Source organism: Talpa europaea, assembly GCF_964194135.1.
Source record: "Talpa europaea genome assembly, chromosome: X".
NCBI lineage: Eukaryota > Metazoa > Chordata > Mammalia > Eulipotyphla > Talpidae > Talpa > Talpa europaea.
The window spans coordinates 69855432-69881679 of NC_140081.1; the positions used below are offsets into that span (position 1 = coordinate 69855432).

The window sequence follows — 26248 nt, forward strand, 5'->3', positions numbered from 1 at the left end:
AGATTATGCTGAGTTTACTTTATAATCACCACTTTGCCTGACTGGAAAAATTGGAAACAGCTGGGTTTTTCACCTCTGCCTGAACCCTAAGAAACAAGGGATTTTCAGAGGACAAATTTGTACCATATCCAGCCAATCTCTGGCTTCAATATTTGTTGACTAGTATGAAAGATCAAATCATTTATTTCAAATATGTATACATTTTATTTTGAACATATGTCCTTAAAATATGAGATAAAGCAAGCGCTGGCTATTTGACTCTGCTGACCTTAAATGTTCTATAGAACACACTTCTTCCATCTTTTTTTCTAGGTGGATATCATGAAGAATATGTTTATCGTTCAGGTCAGTGAGATCTAAATACAACATTATCATTATTTTTAATAGAAGTTTTAAACTATAAAATAATTTTCATTTTTAACTTTACTTTGACTATCCTCTAGACTCAGACTATGAAACTTCAGGTGTTTATAGCACAACTGAATCTACAGCAAACTTGGTATGTATTTATATAATAATGACAGGCATTTATAGCTCCTACTGTGTACTAGGGCACTGTTTTAAGAGCTATACCTACGCAGTAAGTCATTTAATGTCATAGTTTTGAGGAAATTGACTTAAAGCTAAATGATGTATAAATAGGTTAATTGATATCATCAAGAGTTAAGTAAGTTCCTATGGCATATTTCTAGCCACAAAAGCATCATCAAACTTCTAAAATGAAGACCCAAAGCTCTTCTATATGATATAGCTTGTATTCATTTACTTTCTAACTCACTTATTCCTATTAAAGGTCTCAGGTGGCCACAATCCATCCCAGTAGTTTAGGAAGCAAGTTGACAACAAACCCTGCACAAGGCATTCTTCCGTGGTGGAGTGCACTCAAATGCACACCTACATTCTCAGGCTGGAATAATTCAGACACACCAGTTAACCTAATGTGCACATCTTTGGGATATGGGAGGGAACTGCTGGAGAAAGCCCACACAGACATGGGAATGCAACTTCACACATACAGTGGCCCTGACTAGGAATCTTATTTTTTTCTCATCAACTTTATGATGAAATGACAATGAATGTAACATAAGGACCTGCTGTAAATGTATTTAAATCTACAAAATTTAAATTTTATAGATGAAGAAATTGAGACCCAGAAATTATCCATTAGTCATTACATCCTTTTCTGAAATTAATCTATTCAGGTATTCCTAATATGTGTTTACAAGAAGAAAGTCAAGCATTAGCAGTGACCTTTCTTTTTTGAGTATTTTACCATTTTTCTGTTAGTGAGAATGGACCATTAACTATCAGTTATTTAATATAACAAAAGTTCATTTCTTAGTTATGCTACATAACCATTGGAGGTCCTCAGGAAGGTTCTCTTCAGGGACTCAGGCTGATGGAATCTCCATCCTTTGTTGCCAAAGCAGATAACAAAAGTGGTGGTCACTGACTGGTGCAGCTTACAATTGGAGCTGACTATTTGTCAGTTTCTTTTCTATGCCAAAGCATGTCCCATTGAAGAATCTTTTCTGTAACTTGAAGTCAAAATGTTTGAAATATTTTAACAGCACTTAGATCCACAACATCCAAATTGAACTCCCTCCCATAGGCAGAACACTTGCTTCCACCTCAAAGGGGGCAACCTAAAAATCCTATTTAATGTAATTAAACTCAAAGCCCAAGGTTTCTGGGTAATGTGCATTACTCTGTATTTGGTCCAGCTGTGGCTCTTCTTGATCTGATGGCCTAAAACCAAGAATACAAAGATATAAAGTTATTTACCACCTCCTCACATAATTTACAAAGGTGGGGCAGATACTGAACCATTGTGATAAAAGTTACCATACAGAAAGGGGAAAAATAGGAGAAACAATTACTAACCTGTAGTAATTCTAACATTGTAACAGACATTGTGAGGACCCCCAACTTAGGCATGGGGACGGTTCCCTGAAGGGACCCTTGGTTACTCCAAGGCCCCTTTCCTTGAAGTAGGCATTGGAAAATAATCCTTGTAGCGGAATAGTCTAATTAGCTTTTGTATTCAGAAAATTGGGCGCACAGAGGTCATTTGATCTCAGATGGGTGGTTGTTTTCTGCTCATTGTTTGGTTGTATGATTAATTTATTATGCTGCTTTTGTTTGATTCCTTCTTTTTGCCAGTAGCCATACTGCCAATTCTGTTTCTTGTTAGTAGATTCACTACACAGATTTGTTATAATTCTTTATTTTCTTATGCCTTTGTGTCTCTACTCTTGCAAGTATCTTGAGGTTATTCGGCATTGATGGAAGAGCCATTGCATGCTTTTTAGTGAGCCATTTCTTTTCAAGTGCTGTAAGAATTACTGGGTAGAACATCTTTATTTGGACTCATGGTTTGGGATATTTTAATGCAGTCAGATATTTAAAAAATGATTTGATTATTCAAAGCCAAATTTTTTTTAAAGATTTATTTATGACAAGAACTGGGGTACAGATCTGAGGCGGAGGAGGGTGAGAGAACTCACCAGAGAGTGGGAACAAAACAGGCAGGCAGATTGAAGATACTGCTGAGGTGAGCAGCGGGCTAGGCAGGAGAGGTCTGCCGCGCCATGTGGGTTTCTCCCTGGCCGGCTGGGAATCTAACCCGTGCTGCAGAGGCTGAGAACAGCTTCACATCGCTGTGCCCAACCCACTGCGCAACCAGGGATGCCCAAAAAGCCAAATTTTAAGTGATCTTTGTTGGTCAGAGTAGTAATCAGTTGTATCTTTTATAGTTTTGGGTGAAAGCAGTTGCCTCTTCAGTGCAAGTTCCTGTATTCAAGGACTCTATTCCCATTCATTCCTGCCTGAAGTCTACTTTTCTAAATGCATGTCTTTTTTTTTTTTAAAGATTTATTTATGCATACAAGAGCTGGGGTATAGGCCAGAGATGTGGGGGGTGAGAGGATTCACCAGAGACAGAGTGGGGAACAGAACAGGCAGACTGATGACATATACTGCTGAGGGGAGCAACAGGCAAGACAGAAGAGGTCTGCTGCGCCATATGGGTTTCTTCCTGGCTGGCCGGGGATCGAACTCGTGCTGCAGAAGTGGCGGATTGCTTCATAGTGTGGTGCTTAACCCCTTGCGCCACCAGGGAGGCCCCCTATATGCATATGTCTTAAGATACCTTGCCTAACCTTTGCTAACAGTAATCAAAGCGCACAACTAACATTCTGTTTTCCACACCTCTGCCCCTAATAGTTACAAGTTCATACACGTTCATAACCACCTTCTCAACTGAGGTTTTCCTTATCGTAACACTATTTCTAGTTAATAGATTACTGTTATAGTCAAGCTAGCTTATGCCTCAGTATACTTGTAACTCCCCTTACCCTCCAAAATCTCATTAGCTTAACCAGGACAGTTGTTCTTGGTAATGTTACATGTCCAGTACTGGTTGGTAGCAAGCTTTTTGTTCATCATAGTCACGAACTGAGATAATCACCTTGGCAGGGCAGAAGATAGGGAAATTTAATAATGCCTCTTAATATTAATGCTAATATTTCATTGACTACACAAGTCAGCTGGCTATATTTAAGTTTAGATGAGGCCATGTATGCAGATGGGAACTCTGGAATATTTATGAAGAACTTGAGTAACTACACTATTTTCTATGACTACTTTTAACTTTGGTAGCTTGATGTACTATGTACTAAATTATTCGTTTTTATTGATACTAAATATTTGTTTTTACTGATAAGGCAATACATCTTAGAAAGTCGAAGAACATATGATGTGTAATTCTCTTTATTTTGTCCTTTCCTCCTTTTGCCAGTCTAGAGAAAGTTTTTCCCCTCACTCCATTACTGTTCTATTACATGCTTTTTATGCCATCTCTTATAATAGCCACTCAAGTTAAAAAGCAGGTAAAGATTTCATCATCAGGGATGACAGGTTTCGATTCTTTCTTTCTGCACCTTTAATTCAGTTGTCACGTTCCATTTTATTCTGAACTTTAATGCACAGTAGCTTTTGATCTCTTGATGTGCTCACTTCTATTCTCCAGTCTTCAAATCCATAGCAAGTTTCTATGAGGTGAGAGGTCCTCTTAAAGATCTTCAGGCACAGTCTTCTAAGAAACCATGAACATTTATTTCTACCTAATTCCATGCCCAATTCTCAAAGAAATCCTTCTCTAGAGTTTAACATTTACACTCGGCTTTCTGAACCAGGGCTAGCTTGCTTTTTGGCAGATGTTTTGGCTATACTTAAACACAAATTTTAGAAACATACACTCTTAAGTCCAAGTTAAACTGGACTCATCTTTTGTGGTCATGGTGTTGTTCTTTCCTGTGGATTACTTCCCCTAGTTCCCTGCTCTTCTCAGTGTTACCAGTGTCTGCTGCTACATGTTTTTTTTTTTGCTTCTGTGACAATTTGTCATTCATAAGATAACTCAGAGCCTTTTAAAATGAGTTTTTCATTAGATTGCAAGTGAGGATAAGGTGGTAAATTGGATTGAAAAGAAGAATGTGAATAAACAAATCACTCTACTTTCAAGAAAAACAAGGTCTTGAGCTAGAAGGGATGGCTGAATAACCAATTATCTACCCTTGTCCCAAGCTGCCTTTTTAGATGGAGTGTTTTCTTTTAGCACTTTTGTTGGTCCTGATTTTGAACTTGAAAGACAAGAAAGGCCTCCAAGAAAGTAAATAATCCTCAGTTAACATTTTAGTGTTTTCATTGCGATTAGTGTTAGCTGTGATGAGGATCTTTGTAGATAGGAACTAGAACAATTATCTAAATCAGTGACTAAAATGGTACCCTTTGGAATGTTGGTCTTAGTAGTCACTTCCAAATTTATGCTTTCAAGACATCACTTTCATTTGGTCTTAGAAGATACTGAAAGAAGGCAGATACTTTAGTGATGTATTATTTGGTTTCTTAATTTCCCTTTATTTAACTATTTCTTTATTCATTAAAGTCTCTTCAGGACAGAAGACCATGCTCTATGTCTCCTCAGGATACAGTTACCTCATATGACTATCCCCAGAAGGTAATCTTCATAGTGTTAATCAAGCAGTCAGTTGCAGTGGTCTGAACAAAGGAATAAGTAATTACTTTTTCTTTGCCCTCCATCATACTTAAAGAAGCTGCTTATGTTCTTAAGTATTGTTACACCTTGTTGTGCCTGGCACAGTGATTACTAAATTTATTCAACAAATTGAGAAACTGCTGTGTTCCAGACACTGTTCTGGGTGCTGGTGTTAGACTGCATATTGTCTACTCTGAACCTCTTACATAATGAGATAGTTAATATGAATTACCTGTCAAGTCTCTTCTATTTTAATGAAACTTAAATGGGAAGCTCTACTGTAGATTAGGCCAAGTCTAGTCATCAAAAATGGATCTGAAACCATAGGAGTAAATAAGGTCATTCTGGGATAAGGAAGAAATTGAGAAGTACATCTGGAACAGAACCTATGGATCACCAAATTTTCAAGAAGGCAGAGAAGGGATAGTTAAGGAAGGAGGAGAAGCAGGAGTTTATCATCAAAGCCCTAGGAAGAGACTGTTTCAAGGAGCAAACATGTCAGTTGTTGCCAAGAGGTCGGGCAGCACAAGTATTCACAAATGTCTGTTAGGATTTGTTGCCTTGGAGACTACTGGTGACTTTGAATAAAGTTTCTGATGACCAGAGCGGATAGCAGCTACACTGCAGTGTAGTGGTTAGGAAATGGAGGTTGCCAGCGTGGATTTTGTCTTTAGAAAGAGTTGTCACATCCATTGAATGTCCCTGTACAACCCCTATTGGGTGTCATGGGGAAGTAGCTCTGGCCTAATCAGAAAAACAAATTGCAGTCTCATAAAGAAAAAAAAGCCATGCTGTCTGCATAGGGAAATATATATGCATGTAATAAAATGTTTGTTATAGGTCACTGAAGTAATGTAGGAAACCCAGAACTTACCTTTCTGTGCAGGAAATTGGGCAGATAGATGACAGAAGTGTGGGGGAAACGTCACTGTATGTAATTTTATACTTGATTTTTGAATCATTAATGTATTATTACCTTTTCAGAAAAAGAATAAAAGTTAAAGCTCTGAAATTAATATGGAGACTTCTAAAAGAAAGAAACTTTTTATAGAGGATTTACATAAGTATTGATTTCTCACTGTTTAGTTAATCAAAATACTATTTCCTGAAATTTAGCATCAGAGACTAATATTGTTTGAGAAACCAAACTTAAGAGTTTTAAACTTTCTTCCACACTTACAGGTGATGGTAAATTCTGCAGCAGTTGCAGCTTCCCGTGCCAATAATGATCCAGCTCCAGTCTTATCTAACTGTGCAACAGCTAATCAAGCTAGTAGTACCACTTCAGTTTCCTCACAGAATGCTATACAGCCTCTATTTGTTTCTCCACCTACACAAGGCAGGCCAGGTAGGTTATTAGTGGTCGCTTTCTTTGGAAGCCTCTTTCCCTATTCATGAATATGTAGATACAACAATTCTAGTTGATTAGATAGGATTACTTTAATTTCCAGTATTTATCTTTTTAAAATATATATATTTAAGATTTATTTATATTTAAATAACTTATATTTATTTATTTAAGCACTGGGTACAGTCAGAAGCGCGGGAGGGTGAGAGAATTCACCAGAGCCAGAGCTGGGAACAGAACAGGCAGACTGATGAAATACACTGCTGAGGGGAGCAGCGGGCACAGCAGGAGAGGTCTGTCGTGCCATGTGGGACTCTCACCGGTGGCCAGGGATCGAACGGTGCTGCAGAGGCTGTGGGGCAGCTTCGCAGACCAGCACTCAACTGCTGCACCACCAGGGGAGGCCCTGTTTAGCTTTTTTGACTACTTAATAAAGTATGTTCTATAGTCAAGGAACCCATGAGATATGAGGATAGGTGTTTCAATTGTTTTTGCAAATTTGACTTGATAAGATTTTGAAGCTATATTTTTGCTTACCCCCACTATTTATAGGACTTGTATTAGTTTCTCTAACTTTGAGTTGTTTTATTATATAGGAATTAAGGGGAGACGGGGTTTCGTGCTTCACAGAGTTCCTGAAAATTTGCTATAAAATACATTTTTGTATAGTGAATCATTTTCCTGCAAGTGTCATAATATAGAACTAGGCTCTAGAATTTAAGAGATCTACCTTAGAATCTGGTTTTATAACTCACTACTTATGTATTGAACTTTTTTGTCTGTGCACTTGTGGGTACTGTTACTACCCATTTATGAAGTGGTTGTCATATACCAATGAGATAATTAGAATCCTGGTTTTATAACTCACTACTTATATAATTTTCGGCAAATTATTAAACTTCTTTGTCTGTGTGCTTGTGGGTACTGTTACTACCCATTTATGAAGTGGTTGTAAGTACCAATGAGATAATTTGAAATTCTCAGAACTGGAAAGGTGGTGGCAACAGTAGCATAGCTTTTCAATCTGACACCCCCATGTAAAAATGAAAATAGCAAAGCCAAAACCCACGAACAACACTTAATAAATAGGTGACACGCTATCTCCAGCAAACCCAAAATTTAAGCAGGGAGGGACAAACCACTAGTCATAAGACCTGCATGTTATCAGGGTCTGTGTGGGAGCAAGTAGTTAAGCATCATGGATATTGTCTTTGGACCTGAGAAAAGAAGAATCCCAAAGAGAGTTAATATTTGGAAGGAGTAGCTAAGACCGAGAAGGGATTTGACCTCTTCAGTGTACTGGGTGAGTGCCTTGGGAATATGGTAAAAAGACTGAAGCACTTGGAGCAGTTTGGCCCCTAAAGAAATGCCAAAACTGACCTCCAGGGCTCCCTTTTAGGAAATTGAAATGGAAACTGCCGGGAGTGGAATCAGAAGTAATCAAGATAGGGAAAAGAACAAGTCCAGACTAATGTTGAAAGAGCCAAGATTCTCAGGAAGGAGTCATGTTTTTAAGCACCACAAAAGCAATAGAAATGGGAGCCTTAGGAAATAAGAAAAGTTTTTGTATACCTCACCTGACTCTCAAGTTCATGGAAAAATAAGTTTACCTAAAATCTAGCAGAAAAGCATTAAGGTCAACTACTGTATAAAGATGCTTTAAGACAAAAAAAGCAAAAATCTCTACTGTAAAAGCTTGTCACAAATGTGTCCATTGAACAGAACCAAGCTAAAGTAAACTAACCTAACAATGCAAAATGAGCTTAGAGCATTTAGTCTCTTGCATTAATGAAATAATTGAGAACATTAAAGAATATCATAGGCCAGAATTAGAAAAACTCCGATTAGGTAACAACTCAGGAAAACATTAGAAATTAAAAGTAATTTCTGTAATGAAGACTTAAAAGGAACAGGACCAAATTTATTTTAAGATTATTTATGCATACAAGAACTGGGGTGTAGGCCAGAGGTGCGGGGGTGAGAGGATTCGCCAGAGGGAGTGGGGAGCAGAACAGGCAGCTCTACTGAAATACACTACTGAGGGGAGCAGCATGCAAGAGAGGAGAGGTCTGTTGCTCCATGGGGATCAGCTCCCTGGCCGGGGATCGAACTCATGCTGCAGAGGCTGCCGATAGCTTCATAATGTTGAGACTAACCACTGCACCACCAGGGAAGCCAAATTTATACAACAGATAATGCTTTAGAGGAAGATTAAGAAAGGGAAGAAATATAAAATGAAGTTAGGCAAAGGAACTCAAATGCTAGGTAGAAATCCTGATGCAGAAAACCAAAGTAAGTTAAAGGAACAAGTAATAAAAACTAGAATCCAGAAAGCTTTGGTGAAATTTTTACATACTGAAATATGAAATACTCTGCATCGCTGACAATATTTACTTAAAACGACCACTAGGATATTCTAGTGAAATGACTGGACTTTAAAGAAAAACAATCCTCTGATTATCTTGATCAAAGAACCTATAGGAGTATAAAGGAAATATAATCATGATACTTTGACAGCAATACTTTATGCTGCAAGAAATTAGAGCATAATTTTAGATAATGAATCGATGAACCAAAGACTTTATACCTATCCAAACTGATTTTCAAACCTAAAGAGCAGTTTGTAAGAATTCAGAGTATTTGCATGAGCTCTTTCTGAGGAATCTACTAATGCAATACTGTCAAGCAAGGTATCATTAGCCACATGTGACAAATTTTAAATATAAAATCTTCAGTTGTCAAGTGCTCAAAGCTATATATGACTAGTGGATATTTGTTGGACAGTACAGAAATAGAATACTTCTACTATCCCAAACAGTTGTTTTGGATGGACCACAGTAAACCAGAGAATGAATTTTGACTGTTAGACTGCTGAGACAATTAGAGACATAAACATAAGTAGTATTAAATATAGAATTAAGACAAAATGAAACCCAAGAGATTGAGAATATACTATGTTAAATAAAGCCTTTTGTTTGGGCAGTAGAAATAATATGGTGATTTTTAAAAACAGGAGAATTGAGGAACCATGTGCCCAAATCATTGTTTAATGCTCTCAGTCATCATATCAGGTTCTTTATCTAGATCCTCAGTTCTGAGGATTTATTGTAAGCCAAAACAAATTGGGAGTATGGAATGTTCTAATTTTGCTTTGTGTCCATGCAAACTGGGAGCCTCAGTATTGAAGAAAGGTAATACGGTGGTAATAAAGAGTAAATAAAAGCACTATGGCCTCCAATTGGAATTGGGAATATCAGTATAAAGAGACTATTCTATCTTCAATGTGTGTTTATTTCCTAACTGACCACTGAAAAGACTTTAGAAACAATGAGTATCTTTAGCATTTAGTCTGTTGTCTTAAAATACCAGTTCTCATATACAAAACAGATTTCATGGAGAAATGGCTGCTTCCAAGTCTGGGCAGGAAATATTCAAGATAAGCTTAGAAGCTATCGTAGACTGGGGTCATGTCAAAGGACTCAGGAGCCATCTTGAAATGGCTTCCACCTGGCCAAAGCTGAAACACCTCAACAGTGATCATTGCAATAGATTAGAACATATTAAATACATTAAAAGTTCCTAATGATATTTTTAAAATTGGTTACCTTAAGAGGATGATAGGAAACCAATTCATTTTCTTGAAAACTGGAAAATAAGGTGAGAGATTGAGGGGAAATGTTCCTACTATTCAGTGGGAAAGAAGTGGCAGAATATAATCATTTTGCAGCCTTAATGGATGGGTATTTAACAGATGTTAGCAGTCGCTAACATCAGTAATAGACATTGCCTACTTAGATGTGCCAAAGAAATCAGTCCTGTGTTTAGTTTCCTAGGTCTAGTTCTGCTTATTTGCAAGAAATGCAGAACATGTTGAATTGCGCTATGATTATATAGTCCACAGAATTCTCCGTGCAAACTCAACAGGTCAAAAGGACCCAGGTTGTTTGAAAAGAAGAACTAAGAAGAATGGAGTAAGGGACAATAGGTCAAAAGGGATTCAAGATTCTAACTTTAAATCGTATCTGAGGATTCACATTTGGGTGATACCACACTTAAAAAAGAAGCATTTCCTTAAAATGGAAAGGATAATGGTTAATTATGGTGGAAGGGAGAGAGTTGGGATTGGGGTGGGGCACATGGAAGTTCTGTGGCGTGGTGGCAAAGTTTCAGTTCTTGACCTTGAGAGTATCCACTTTAAAACAATTCATTAAATCATATATTTGATTTGTTACTTATTTGGTTTATAATAAAAACAATTGCTTAGCACAGTGCCTGGAACAAAAATATACACTATATGTTAATGGCCACAGAAATTTTTATTGGAAATGTTAATATAGACCTGGCTTTATTACTCTGTAAAGGGAAAGTACTGACTTCTGATTCCAAAAGCACATGTCTGAGCTTAAAAAAAATCAAGTGATAAGGTGAATCAATCGTTATAATGTCTCATTTGTGAAGAATCACTGAAAGCTTACCCTTTAAATGCCAGATTTGTGTTCTGTGTAGTTTCTTCTAAAAATGTATACTGCCTTCATTTATTTTCCATTTTGTTCTTTGAATCTCTTATGAACCTCAGGTATGCCTCTACCAGGTCATGACTGCTTTTTTAGTTTTTTATCATTCCTGTCAGTTATCCACATGAAACAGCTCATGTCTCCCATTGTGTTAATTCATGTCTCTGGCAGCCACATCCCATCCTCCTTTAAGTCACTTCTTAGCAGCCAGGTAACCAGGCTAACCTTGCCTTTAATATCAGTTTCCTAACTCATCATCATTAAATTCTGTTAACTGGGTTTTGGTAACTATTCCCAAGACTTGCCAGGGCTGGGACCAGTGACTCACATTTCCTGGGTGCAAAATGCAAGGGAGTGCATGCCAAAACACCATAGTGAGCAAGATAAATGATACTTTACGCTATTTAAAAAAATCAAAATGTATGTAAAAAATCCACAATAGACTATCAAAATTTTAAATAAGGAGGATTTTTGGGCAAGGCTTATGGTGAGTTGAGGTATTTATCCTGAGATATACAGTACAGGCTTGGATCCTGTCTTTATAAAGTTTCGATATCCACGATGCATTAATTTGGTGGTCCCTTAACTTTAGTACCTCAGTGTATCTTAGTCCCAGCCCTGCCCAGTGATCTAGAGATCTGTGGGGCTTACTGTTTTTCATGTTTTTTTCTGAAATGTCCTGAGGCAGACTACAGTTTCCTGGACAGGGGGAAATAGCATTTTGAATGTGGTTGGTTTTCATTAGCATTTTAGAAAAATTTGTTTCAGTTGTCCTAGAACCATCCCTCCCTTAACTTATACCCATTAAGCCTGTGCAGATGCTTGCGCATCTCTGGAGCAACTGGAAGTTATAAAACTTTTTTGATAAGGGCTTTTTGTAATATGTATTTACAAGGAAGGTGAATTCAGGCAAAGTAACCTCCAAATCTCTGATACCTTTGATTCTCTCACACCTGTGAGAACTTGTTTAGCTACCTGTTTGTCTAGTAGTTGATTTTTTACCTAGCGATCATAATCACATTCTATCTTTAGCTAATTTATTCCATTTGCAGTGTGTTAGTTTGAAAGGAATAAGAAAGGAGCTTTGTTGAAGAAGCCATGATTTTATAGAAAACAAACCCATATAAAGCCTCTAGAACATTTGGAGATGTTCTGATTATTAAATTCATCTTCCACAGCAAAAGTAGAAATCTCTACATATGACAGCACTCCCAAGATTTGAGCAAGATTTTAAAATTTACTGTAAATACAGTAAAATTCATGTGTTTTTGAGTTTTTGGCACTGCATAGAGCTGTATTTTTTAGTATTTATGTCAGTGACTGAAACTGTAGATTACTTCTAAAACTTGGCCTTCAATTCCTTTCACTGAAGTACCTGAAAAACAAATTTTTACTTTGTGTGGCCTGTTCCTATACTAAACTATCTGTTCTGAAACTGAATTTAAGCCTTTATTGAACAAATGGATGATTTGCTATACTTCTAAGGGTTAAAATTATAGTACAAGAAACACAATGATAAAATCTAGTACTTAAATTTCTAAGTTGACTAAAATGATTTATTTCAAGTAACTGAAGGGTTGTATCATCCATCTTTTGCTGGAACGTTTAACAAATTTATCTGTCATACTGTGTATGCATGAAGATACTTATTTTTACTAGAGTGGAACTGCATTGTTTCCTTCATTGTCACAGAGCAATGTATTCACGTTTAAACATTTGAATTTTTTAAAAAGATTTATTTATGCATACAAGAGCTAGGGTACAGGCCAGAGATGTGAGGGATGAGAGGATTCACTAGAGACAGAGTGGGGAGCAGAATAGGTAGACTGAAATACATTGCTGAGGGGAGCAGCAGGCAAGCCAGGAGAGGTCTGTTTCACCATGTGGGTTGCTCCCTGGCCACCCGGGGATCGAACTCATGCTGCAGAGGCTGGGGATTGCTTCATAGTGCGGTGCTTAACCCCTTGCGCCAACAGGGAAGCCCAAACATTTGAATTTCTTATGTCAAAAACAAACTCATAAAATGAGTTGTTTTTAAACAATAGTAACAGGCATAGAAAGTTAAAATGGGTAAGATATACCATCCAGCATGTTTGTTTCAGTTTCTGGTATATCGTTACAAATGGAACTCATGATTTAGTTCCTTATATTCCTTTAATGCTATGGGTAGAAATTGGTGGGATTGGGCCTTCCCGTTGGTGCAGCGGTTGAGCGCTGGGCTGCGAAGCTGCGCACAGCATCTGCAGCTGCTGCCGGCAAGCGTCCCACTTGGTGCACAGATCTCTCCTGCGGCGTCCACTGCTCCCCTCAGCAGTGTATTTTGTCAGTCTGCCTGTTCTGTTCCCTGCTCTGGCTCTGGTGAATTCTCTCACCTTCCCGCGCTTCTGACTGTACCCGGTGCTTGTATAAATAAATAAATAAATCTTTTAAAAAAAGAAATTGGTGGGATTACTTAAGTCCATGATCTGTGCAATTGAGTCTCTTACTAGTTTTTGCATTTTGTGATTTGACTAAGAATGGCAGATTGAAAGCATTAACTTTGAATTGAGTATTAAGCCAAGTTAAAACTTTCTTTAATGGTATTTTTTTATATACCTGTTAGCCCATGTTCAAAGTCTTGATTGAGCCCTGCTGCTTCCATTTTTTCCCCTTTAATTTTAAGTAATTTCCTTAATTCAGAATAACCTGTAATGAATTCCCAGTTTTCAGCCCACAGGCAGTTCACCTTTCAAGTTTTTGTTTATAAGTCAAATTATAAGAATTAGAGTTGTTTGACCATACTGGAGACACACAAGAATTTGTAAAAGATGAACTACTGCTTTTTTAAAAAAAAAAAAGATTTTATTTATGCATGAAAGAACTAAGGTATATGCCAGAGGTGCAGGGGTGAGAGGATTCACCAGAAACAGTGTGGGGAGCAGACTGGTAGATCTACTGAAACACAATGCAGAGGGGAGCAATGAGTGAGACAGAAGAGGTCTGCTGTGCTATATGTAGGTTAGCTCCCTGGCCAGGGATCAAACTTAGGCCACAACAGGTGATAGCACTGAAGACAACCCTCCACTACCCACCAGGGAGGCCCTGAACTGCTGCTTTTAAGGTGTTAGTTGTGCATTGTTACTTACTTTTGTTTCTTTTTTTCAGTGATTCCTTCATCATCCTATCCATATCTCCCTGCTTCTATTCCTGCTGCTGCTGCTGCTTCTCTACCTGTTCCACCACCTCTTCCTCCTCCTTTTGAGGTAGGAGAGGCACCAAACTTACCACCACCACCACCACCTTACTCCTGTGATCCAAGTGGTAGTGATCTGCCTCAGGGTAAGCAGATTTTGAGGTTTGTGTATAGATTGATTGGGTCTGAAAATTAAATTTAAGTACATCTCTATTTGGTTGTCCTGTGAGGTAGAGTTGGGGTCCTATGGAAATTGACCTCAGAGTATAATGCTAGTTAAGTGACTAAGGAAAGGAGCAGTTTTAAGCTGGGAACATCTTATATACAATCAAGAAGTGGATGGTTGAGCTGACATATGTTGCTTTTTTTTTTTTTTTTTTTTTTTTTTTTGTAGCTACATGTCTGCTCTGAACAGGATTCTCAACCAGATTTCTTCTATTTTCTTGAAAAGCAGGAGTTGCTATAAAAATCTTCACCATGTCTTAAAGTCTTACCACAAGTATCTGAAATTGTTGCAGTCTTTGATATTTAGAATTCTAATTGAATTTTATGAAAATTTGGAGAGGGTTTTATTTATTTATTTTTTGGCGGGGGAGGGATTGGGGTCCTGATCTGCCTTGATACCTGCCTTGTATTGTTTCCTTATGAAAACTAAGGAATAGCTTTCCATTAACAGTTCTTTGTTAAACCTCAGTTTGACAGTATTTCTCAGAGAATTGTAGTTGAAAGTTGCTTGTAGCTTCTTTATATTTTCCTTGCTTGTAACAGTCTCTTGATTTTTTTTTTTAATCGCTTCTTTTTTTTTTTAGCCCCTAAGTCACCAAGATCTTTTGCAACTCTGTTCTGTTCCTTTACTTTAAAATTTTATCATCTTTATATAGATGATTTCTTCTAGCCCTGGGCTGTTAGTTTCTAGCTACCTGCCAGACATTTTCACTTGTCTTTCATTTCACCCTTAGTCTATAATGAAACTCCTCATCTTTATCTCACTTCTTCTCTCCAGGCCCTGCAGAACAATTCTCTTTTGAGTTCCCAATTTGTTAATAGTATCATTTCCACCTTAATCTGCCTACTCTAAACACCTGATATCTTTCCTCTTCTGTGGTTGCTTACCTAGCTCCTGCCCAAGATTTACTCAGTACCTCATAATGCTGATTCTGTATATTCCAGCATTTTGTTATGAAAATATTCAAATATATATGAAAGTTGAATTTATATTTTTGAATTTTATTTTATAGTTTATATTTGGTGCATTTCAAAGTAAATCGTGAGCATCATCATAGCTCCCCTTAAAAACTTCAGCACACATCATTAACTAGTTGGCTATTTTTTTAATTGTAAAGTTTACAAACAAATTGTAAATGTGCTCTGTTGAGCTTTTCTATTTAAGATTTGTTTATCTATGCATACAAGAGCCTGGGGTGTAGGCCAGAGGTGCAGGGAGTGGGGTAAGAGGATTCACTAGAGTCAGAGTGGGGAGCAGAACAGGCCAATTGACAGGAATGCACTGCTGAGGGAAGCAGCAGGCAAGACAGGAGAGGTCTGCTGCCGCCATGTGGGCTAGCTACCTGGCTGGGGATTGAACTCAGTGCTGCAGTGCTCAACTCTGTTGAATTTTGACAAATAAATGCATGCATTTGTGTAACTCAGATTCCCACTGAGGTGTATAAAGTAATTCTGTTCTCTCAGTCTCCTCATGTTCCTTTTCAGTCTTAGCTAATTCCATCTCTGCCTCCCCTCAGCGGCAATGATTGTTCTAATTATTTTGTGCCATAATTTTGGCTGTTTCAGAATTTCATATAAACATGATCACAGTAGTATATACTCTTTGTGAAAGGCTTCTTAAACTCAGCGTAATATTTTGAGTCTTCCATGTTGCTGCATTTATTTTTTTAAAGACTTATTTATTTTATTTATACAAGCACTGGGTACAGTCAGAAGCGCGGGAGGGTGAGAGAATTCACCAGAGCCAGAGTGGGGAACAGAATAGACAGACTGACAAAATACACTGCTGAGGGAAGCAGCGGGCGTGGCAGGAGAGGTCTGTTGTGCCGTGTGGGACCCTCGCTGGCAGCCGGGGATCGAACTGGCGCTGCAGAGGCTGCGGGCAGATTCGCAGCCCAGCGCTCAACCGCTGCGCCACCAGGGGAGGCCCTATTTTTTTAATTAAATACAATATATTTTTATTTGATTTTACTTGAAGATTCTCTCTCACCTACTGCTGATGTTTCCATAGAAAGGCCTATACTCCATCAGCTTTGAATGAGTTGTCACTGGTTTCATAGTTGTAGTAGTTTTTGTTGTACACCATCCAGAACTTAGGATGTACTTGCCTTTTAAGTTAGATATAGATTTATATCCTAACTCTGACAGTTGTTGTATGAGGTAGAGCAAGTTACTGTTGCTGCATTTATTAGTCCACTTGCTTTTATTAGTGAGGAGTATTTCATTATGTGAATATTTCACATTTAGTCCATTCTTATGTTAATGGACTTCTGGCCTATTTGCAGTTTAGAACTGCTGTGAACACAGCACTATGAAGCTATCCAGCCACTACAGTATGAGTTCTATTCCCGGCCAGGGAGGTGACCCACATGGCTCAGCAGACCTCTCCTGTCTCTCCCGCTGCACCCCTCAGCAATATGTTTCAGTAGCTCCACCTGTTCTGCTTCCCACTCTGTCTCTGGTGAATCCTCTCACCCCCCGCATCTCTGGCCTGCACCCCAGCTCTTGCATGCTCATGTTGTGTGTGTGTGTGTTTTATAAGAAACTGCTAGTCATTTTTCTAAAGGTATACCTTGTCTTTTTCTACTTTTACAAGAATTCTGTGTACCTAGTATTTACTTCTAAGCCTTTGTTAACTTGGTGATTCTACTCAAATTCTGTATCTACTTTCCCCTCTAATTTTCTGTTCAAATGCAATTAATTTCACAATACTCCCCCCCATTGAAATTCAGCTTGCTGTTTTTAAGTTCCTGTATTTCTTTTTTTGTACCTTTTGTTAGGATACAAGTCACATAACATGAAAGTCACCTCTTTAAAGTTTTTTTTTTTTGGCAGTTTTTTCACAAATATGTGCAACCATCATAACTATCTGATTACTGAACATTTTTATAACCGTCACCAAAGAACACGCTATACTCATTAGCATTCACTCATTTCTCCCCTGGCCAGCACTGATCTACTTTTTCTTCATACAGATTGGCCTGTTCTGAGCATTTCATGTAAATGGAGTCATATCCTATGTGATCTTTGGTTACTGGCTTCCTTCACTTAGCATGATGTTTTCAAGGTTCATCATATGCTAGTACTTCATATTTTATGACTGAATAATACTCCAATTTTTTGGATATACCACATTTTATCATTTTGATATTTGGTCATTTCCACTTTTACTATTGTGAATAATACTGCTATTGATACTTTTATACAGATTTTTTAGTGAAGTCTGTATATACCAAAAAGTAGGTTAGGTTCTCATGCACTTGTGAATTTTACTTTATCTTTTCATATTCTTTAGCTTGGGTATTATTTTCCATGTGATAGTAAAAAGCATCAAATTTGTGTTTTGAAAGTGGCACTATATGTATTTGTATGCATCGGTGTTCTTCAAATTTAGAGTTTTTCTGAGTGTTCATTTGTGTAACACAAGTTATATTGTTTTATAAGAATATACATGGATCTCAAGTCAGTTAGTAAAGATACTTTGAGATATAATTAGAATGCTAAAACTATTTCCTCCTACCCTGGTACATGTTTTTGTTTGTGAAATATTAAATTCTATATTTGGAGAAATTTTATCATCTTAGAATATAACTTCTTTCAAGTTAACCTTGCTCATTGTCTCCTCTTTTTGGCATTGGAGTGGTGGTGTGTTAATCATGTCAAATAAAAAGATGAAGTGTTTTGTACGGTGCAAGTTGTCTCAGTAGATATCACTAGTCTTAACATTGTTACTATATAGTAGTTCTGTTATTTGAAGACCAATGTGATTACTTATGTAATAGATTTGCATTAAATTTTGGTCTTGAGACAGGCAAGAAAATGCTTTTACTGGGTTCTTTCTAAATATTAGCAGAGTGATATTCCTGTAACATGTCAAATAAGAATATGAATAAAATGTTTGTTGGTTAAATCTTGGATCAGAGAATAATCTTACCTCTAACTCTAGGAAATGATTGTTTAGGGTAGAATTGATGAGGGTGGTATTGATCTGGGATGACTGTATTTGTATTTACCTTAATCAAAGCTAAAAGAGAAGCTACGTTAGTTCTAATTGCTAATGTCATCTACTCATTAAATTAAAATTAAAATGTTAATTTTTTAATTTTAGATACAAAAGTTTTGCAGTACTACTTCAATCTGGGATTGCAGGTAAGGGTCATGTTAAAATTGCTTTATAAACTATATTAAAATTATAGTCAGGCTCTTGAATTTTAAAAGCCAGCGACACTGTGAAGGACCTAAAAGGTTTACTTCTTTCTATCTATTTTTTTAAAGATTTATTTATTTATGCATTAAAGAACTGGGGCATAAACCAGAAGTGCGGGGTGGGGGGGAGTGAGAGGATTCATCAGAGTGGGGAGCAGAACGGGCAGACTGACTGAAATACACTGCTGAGGGGAGCAGCAGGTGAGACAGGAGAGGCCTGATGCGCCATGTAGGTAGCTCCCTGGCTGGCTGGGGATCAAACTCATGGTGCAGTGGCTGGCGATAGCTTGATATGCTGTCTTTAACCCCTGCACCACCAGGGAGGCACCTGGTGCCTCTGAGATATTTCTGAAGATGTATATAGGTCATTTTTCTACTTTAGCCTTCCTGTACTTCAGTAATTTTTTATATAAAAATAGTTGTTAAATTGTGTTGCGTGTGAACTTTAAGTAGCACAACTTTAGCACCATTAAACTCCATTTTTAAATCATATGCCAGCCTTTTACTATGTTTTTATCTCAAAATAATAAATTATTCTACTTAGAACATTCATGTGGCTATCCCTGCATTTTATGTGACAAGTAGACTTAGTGACATGTAAAGAGTGGTATTACATGGTGTTTTTTTTTTTTTTTTCATTTTTGACTAATGCTTTTAAAGTTTTCTATCAAAGTGCATCCTTGGTTTACATCCTTTTTAGTACTTGGAAGTATATAGATCTTTCCCTTCAGGTGCTGTCACCTTAGTGCACCTACCACCAAAGCACCTATATATAGTCTTCCCCCATAGTCCGGTGTGCTCTCTGCCTACACTGTTCTCAGCCTTCACACCCCCACCCCAAATGCCTCATTTCTTTTTCTTTTTCTTTTTCTTTTTTTGTGGTACCCTCGCTGGCGGCCCGGGAACGAACCGGCGCTGCAGAGGCTGTGGGCAACCCAGCACTCAACTGCTGCCCACCAGGGGAGGCCCCCAAAGGCCCCCAAATGCCTCAGTTCTATATCAGCTTTCAAGGGTTGGTTTTTTTTTTTTTTTTTAAAGATTTATTTATTTATGCATACAAGAGCTGGGATACAGGCTAGAGGTGTGGAGGGGTGGCGAGAGGATTCATCAGAGACAGAGTGGGGAACAGAACAGGCAGATTGACCGAAGTACACTGCTGAGGGGAGCAGTGGGCAAGCCAGGAGAGGTCTGCTACAGCATGTGGGTTGCTCCCTGGCTGGCCAGGGGATCAAACTCATGCTGCAGTGGCTGTGGACAGCTTCATAGGTTGTGCCTTAACCCCTTGCACCACCAGGGAGGCCCCTCAAGGGTTGGTTTTTAAAGGGTGTTTAACCTGTTACTCAATTTCTTTGTATTCCACATGTGAGTGACAACACCCTGTATTTTCATCACTGGCATTTGTTGGTATTTTTTTAATATGGGCCATTCTCACTGGTGTGAGATATTCAACAATATGAATTTTTCTTCATTTATTTTATATCATGATATTGATTGCCTGTATGATTTTCCATCATGAATATAACAAAATTTGTTCATCTGGTTTCCTGTTGAATATTTAGATTACTCAGTGGTTTTGCTTTTATTTTTATTTCTAAAATTTGCTTTTTTAATTGAGATAGTATTGGTTTACAACACTGTTTATGATTTATGGATATAGGTCCCCATCTCTTCAGATGTATATTACCCCACCACACCTTCCACCAAAGCCCCCAAATCCTCCACCATAGTCCATTAGGTCTCCTTCCCGCCTTTGTTCCTCACTCTCCTGCTCTGATAGCCTCAGTTCTGCTTGGGTTTAGTTTTTCTGTTCTCTTGTTTTGTTTCTTTATATTCCACTTATGAATAAAATCATCTGGTATTTGTCTTTCTGTTTACTAGTTTCAGTTAGCGTAATCCCCTCCTCCATTCATGTGTACAGGTCGTTGTGTATATTCTGTTTTCCTTTGGGTGCTTTCCTAAAAGAATTCCTTTGTTCAAATGTGAAATACACATGCTGCAAAAGATCTTAATGTAGTAGAGAATAGATTTTCCATGTTTGTTTCTTTTTTCTTTTTTTGCCCAAGTGTTACCACCACAACTACTGGCACTCCATGGTCTATGTACCACAGATGCAGCAGCAACAGCAGCTTCATGTGGAGAATTATCCAGTTTATACTGAGCCACCTCCTATGGTAGATCAAACTGTTCCTCAGTTGTACAATGAGGTGGGGAGACAAGATGGCACACCAGGAGAAGCATCAGCAAATGGTGAGTAACAAGATTGCCTTTGGAAAAGATGACTGGATTTTATTCCGTATAATCTAATAATGGCCTTCAGATGTTTCTTTAGGTTAATATATTAATTAGGTGAACATTTCTCAAAATATGGTGCCCATGCATACCTTGTCCCTGAGACCCTGTTAAGGGATTCATGAGGCCAGAAGTATTTATCATTATACACATATATTATTTGTCCCTTTGATTGTGTTGCATTTCATTTGAGGGAACAAAAATCAGTGCTCTCTAAAACTGCTGGCACCTAAGCACAAAACAAGGTGGTGGCACTAAACTATGCTAGTAATCAGTATCTTCCTCTCTTGCACAAACTTGTGATACAGAAATGCCAGTTTTTATGTTATCAAAGGCATTCTTTTTTACTAAAACTTTATACTTGCATCATTGTCCTTAATATTTGGCATAACAGAATGGGAAATACTCATAAAGCACTCTGCATACTCAAGTATGATGATCAATTTAAAAGGATTTATGCAGTTCTAAGCTGAGCTAGCTGACTTTTCATGCAACACTTTTTACTTGAAAGAATGATAGGTCAACCATGTTCAGACTTGTAGATCTGGCAGACATTTTCTCAAATGTCTCAAATGAACAGTGTGAGCCTCTCATTTCATTAACATATATTTGTTGTCAAAGATAAAAACTCAACTCTCAAATATTACAATTTTGAACACTTGTATCTGCCTTCATGACCATGACAGCTTCCTGATACTCAGCACTTATCATAAATTATGGGACTATTAATGAATGTCATTTTTTACATTGTGTAATGAAATGTGTCAACATTTGGGAACTCTCTATAACTCAGTGATACAAGGAGAAAACATTTTCCTAATTTCCAGTGTATGATGTTACCTATATATGATTATGTTAAAAATCTTATCTAAAGTACAAGGTATGACAACGAATTTTAATGTGTGAAAAGTTCACGGTGCTACTCACCTTTAAGAAACTACTTACTCCTCCCCTGGTAGCACAGCGGTTGAGCGCTGGGCTGCGAGGCTGCCCGCAGCCTCTGCAGCGCCGGTTCGTTCCCCGGCCGCTGGTGAGGGTCCCACCAAAAAAAAAAAAAGAAACTACTAACATCAGAGAAATCCTCAATTATCTGAAATGACTAGTTATTAAGAAAGTCTCTTTTCCAACTATATATTTTATGAAACCAAATTTCTTATATTTCAACCAAAACAATATATAACAGGTTACAGAAATAGAACTGAGAATCTAGTTGTCTTCTAGTGAGCCATATATTAGATGTTTGCACAAGTGTAGAATGCCAAAATTTTTTTTTGTTTTGGAAAATGAACTAAATTTTCAAAAAGTTTTTATTTGCATTAATATATGATTGGGTTATTTATGAATTAATATTTCTAATTTTCTCAGTTTAAATCCTAATGGTAAATATTGGTAGATACAACCCATATAAACAAAACTATTTGGAGTCCTCTCCAAAATAGGAGAGGACTATACATTCTTGAATGTATAGGGATCCTGAGACCAAAAATCTGAGCCACCATACTAGACCATGAGTATGGTTGCTCTCTGAGTTTACAGTATAATAGATGGGAAGATATTTTGAAGAATTTAAATGGGATCTTTGGACTGTCCTCCTCAGAAGGAATGAGCAAGGAGATAGAGAAATTGAACTAACCTAACCAAATCTGTGGCCCATTCTAGCACAGCAATTTGATGGTTGTATCACAGCCAAGTTTCTTAACCTCCCTAAGCCTGATTTTCTGTAAAGTGGGAGATACTTTACTTGCCAAAGTTGTTACAAAAACTAAATATACAGTCATGTACCATGTAATGACATTTTGGTCAAAAACCGTCAACATATATGGTCCCCAAAATTCCTGCTACCTAAAAATAGAGCATCATGACTTCATAGCATTTTACATTGGCAGCAGCCTCATGTGTCCCGCATTTACTGTGTCTCTTGAAAACACCATTTTCCCCTGTGCTTGATTTAATCTTGTGTCGTTTTATTCATTTCCCCTAAGTCTACAAAGCTCACTGCCCATGTTGTCAGTAAAAGGCCATACCAAGTGACTGACCTAGAAACAAAATTAAAAGTGATTAGGACTATGAAAGTGGAAAGTCAGTGACAGTTATTGCTCCCCAGTCAGGCGTGTCCCATTCTATCATAGATATAATCTTGAGTAACAAGCACTAAGAAACAGAGGCTGTTGAAGTAGCTGTTTCATTGAAAACATTAGACTTACAAAAAGTCAAAAAGAGCCTATTTCAGATACAGTGAAATTTCTAATGATCTGGATTGAAGACCAGACATAGAAACATAGTCTTTGCCAACACCATGACCATCATGACCAAAGCAAAAAGTTAGTTGAAAGAAAGGCTGGACCTGACTACCATGTCAAATTTACTGCTAGCTCTGAGTGGCTTAAATGATTCAAGAATTGTCATTCATTACATAATTTGAAATTGAGTGGTGAGTCTGCAAGTGCTGGTGGAATCAGCTGAAGAATTTTTTTAAACTCTTGATACACTGATTTTGGAGGAGTAGTAACTTGCCAGAGCAAATCTTTGGTATGGATGAAACCTCCCTATTCTGAATAGATGCCTGAAAGGACTTTCATTCATAAGTAGGCCAAGTCAATACCTGGGTTCAAGGCTTTAAAGGCAGAATAACAGTTTCACTTGGGGGCAGTTTTGCAGGCTGCAAATTGAAACCCTTTGTGATCTGACACAGTAAGAACCCCAAGGCTTTCAAGCATTTTAATAAACACGCTGCTAGAGTACTACAGGAATGCCAAGAAGTCATGGATAACCCAGCTCCTCCTCCAAGAGTCCTTCTTGAATTGCTCTGCCAGTGAAATGGAGAGAAATACTGTTTGGAGAGTTAACATAACTTTCAGGATTTTGCTTATTTTTTTATATATACATATACATAACATATACACTTCATAGATTTGTTTATATGTATAACTGTATGTTTCACATATCTATTATATATACTTAATATATATACTTAATATATATACTTTATATATGTACACATATGTAAACATATGTATACACACTTTATTTTTTATTGTAACTCACATTTGAATCACTAAACAAGTGTCTATGCAGGAGAAGGGTGGGTAGAGAACTGAAAACACTTGTTCTTCCTTAGCCACAGGAGCAAAGTAGAATTAAGACTGGGCCTCAGAACTCCCAACCCAGTCCTGCTCCCTGTACTGAGGTCTTAATCACAAAGATTATATTGTTTTGCTAAGAACATCCTGGACAGTTTCCAGACCTATTTCCACTCATTGCATGGCTTCATCCAGTCTGCTCATCACTGTGTCACAGGAAGGAACTGGAATAGACTCTTTCGAGACTCCATGACTTCCTGGCCCAGGATCACTGTGCTATTTTTTTTTTTTAAGATTTATTTATTTTTATACAAGAGCTGGGGTACAGGCCAGAGGCGTGGGAGGGTGAGAGGATTCACCAGAGACAGAGTGGGGAGCAGAACAGGCAGACAGACCGAAGACAATGCTGAGGGGAACAGCAGACGAGACAGGAGAAGTCTGCCACGCCATGTGGGAATCTCCCTGGCTGGCTGGGAATCGAACCTGCGCTGCAGAGGCTGCAGACAGCTTCACTGCGCTGTGCTCAACCAGCTGTGCCACCAGGGAGGCCCCTTCCTGACTTTTTGGCTAAGATGTGACTCAGTCTTTTGGCATACTTCCAGTGCTGGTGCGTCCCCTTGAAGAGCTCAACCTTGCCCTCAGAGTCTGGCTCTCTATTTGGAGCAAGACTTTGGACTCATTCATACCTTGGAAGGACTGCTTGAACCGAGTAGCTTTCCCAGCAGAAACATGTTAGGAAAGCAGATTTCCTTTCTTTTCTCCCTTTTTTCCCCAGGCATATTAGTGGTTCTTGAATGTTGGCATTATAGAATCTCATCCCTGGTGGGGTGGTGTGATGTGGCCCATGGTGGTGAAAATTAAAAGTATCAATCTACATTGCATTTTTTTAAAAGTTAACTTTTTAAAGATACTTATTTATGCATACAAGAGCACAGGCCAGAGGTGTGGGGGATGAGAGGATTCACCAGAGACAGAATAGGGAACAGAACAGGCAGATTGACTGAAGTACACTGCTGAGGGGAGCAGCGGGTGAGTCAGGAGAGGTCTGCTGCACCGTGGGTTGCTCCCTGGTTGGCCAGGGATCGAACTCTTGCTGCAGAGGGTGCGGACAGCTTCATAGGTTGTGTCTTAACCCCTTGCACCACCAGGGAGGCCCCTAAAAAGTTAACTTTTATAGAGCTATTTTTATTTGTATAAGCCATGAGATCATGGTATTCTTATTTTTACAGAATGAGTGAATCTAAGTTATCCCAACTAATGAAGAATTTCTTTTTTAACATTTATACAGTCCCTATTAGAAGGGTCAGAACAATGTCTATTTCCTCTGAAACTGACTCGTGGTAGCAAAATTGCTGTAAAATTAAAATGATGCTGGGAACTTAATGACATTCAGGAGGTGACAGTAGTTTTTAATTGTTGCAAAGTGATACAGAAATGGTTATTTTGGGTGATACTTGTTATACTGGAAAACTTTTGGGTAACTTCATTGTGATCAATTCTTAGAAGAACTTAATTTCTAAGAAGGAATATAGAGAATATTTATATATTTAGTTTGTTGGTACTAGATCATCCCAAGAAGATGGCTATCTCTAGGTCGAATACATTTGACATATTATATACAGATACATTTAAATTTTTAATATTGGTATATTTTTATATAATATTTTGTTTGAGGTAGCCTGTTCTTATCAGTTAACTCCTATCAAGTGCTCCTCATGCCACAATTGTTGTGACCTTTTCTATAGTGCAAATTTTTAATCACCTGTAAGAACATCGATTTATGTTGGTGTTTTAGTGGGTCTGTATATAAAGTGTTCTGTATACATTCTTTTTTCAGGTACATTTCCAAATGCTGATCCTGCAAGTGTCCCTCAGGGAACAGTCTATTATCCAGTGATGTCAGATCCCTATGGGCAGCCACCTTTGCCGGGATTTGATTCCTGTATTCCTGTTGTGCCAGATTATCCCTGTGTTGCACCGTGGCATCCAGTTGGCACAGCATATGGTGGTGGTTCTCCTGTTCATGGTGCTGTGAATCCTGGACCAGTTGGTTATATTGCTTCACCTTCTCATTATGTACCTCAGAATATGTAACATTCAGCAGTATGAAGTATTCTTGCACTGCCATTTTTCTTGCTGTTTTTTAATTTTTTAAAATATTTTGTTAGTGTTTAAGTGATTTAGGTAGCTTAAGTGGTTATTATATCTACCTTTAAGATTATTTTATCTTTTGATTTAAAATAAAGGGCTGCTACTTTGAGCTGTGAATATGGAAATTGGATATACAACTAGCCCCATATTGAACATAGTTGTATTCAGCTGTTCTCATATCAACCAGCTTCTCAACTTTGTATT

General features: G+C 37.9%; 1 protein-coding gene across 1 annotated transcript in view; it reads left to right on the forward strand.

Moving 5' to 3' along the window:
- ALG13 (ALG13 UDP-N-acetylglucosaminyltransferase subunit) overlaps positions 1-25987 on the forward strand; it is a gene marked incomplete at both ends in the record, with an annotated part of 74772 nt that extends 48785 nt beyond the window's left edge. Inside the window, 8 exon segments of the mRNA XM_084258489.1 lie at positions 313-345; positions 444-499; positions 4949-5020; positions 6242-6407; positions 14066-14239; positions 18427-18467; positions 20588-20771; positions 25731-25987. Coding sequence (XP_084114615.1) covers positions 313-345; positions 444-499; positions 4949-5020; positions 6242-6407; positions 14066-14239; positions 18427-18467; positions 20588-20771; positions 25731-25987 — 983 coding nt within the window.
- Positions 25988-26248: the final 261 nt, after the last annotated feature.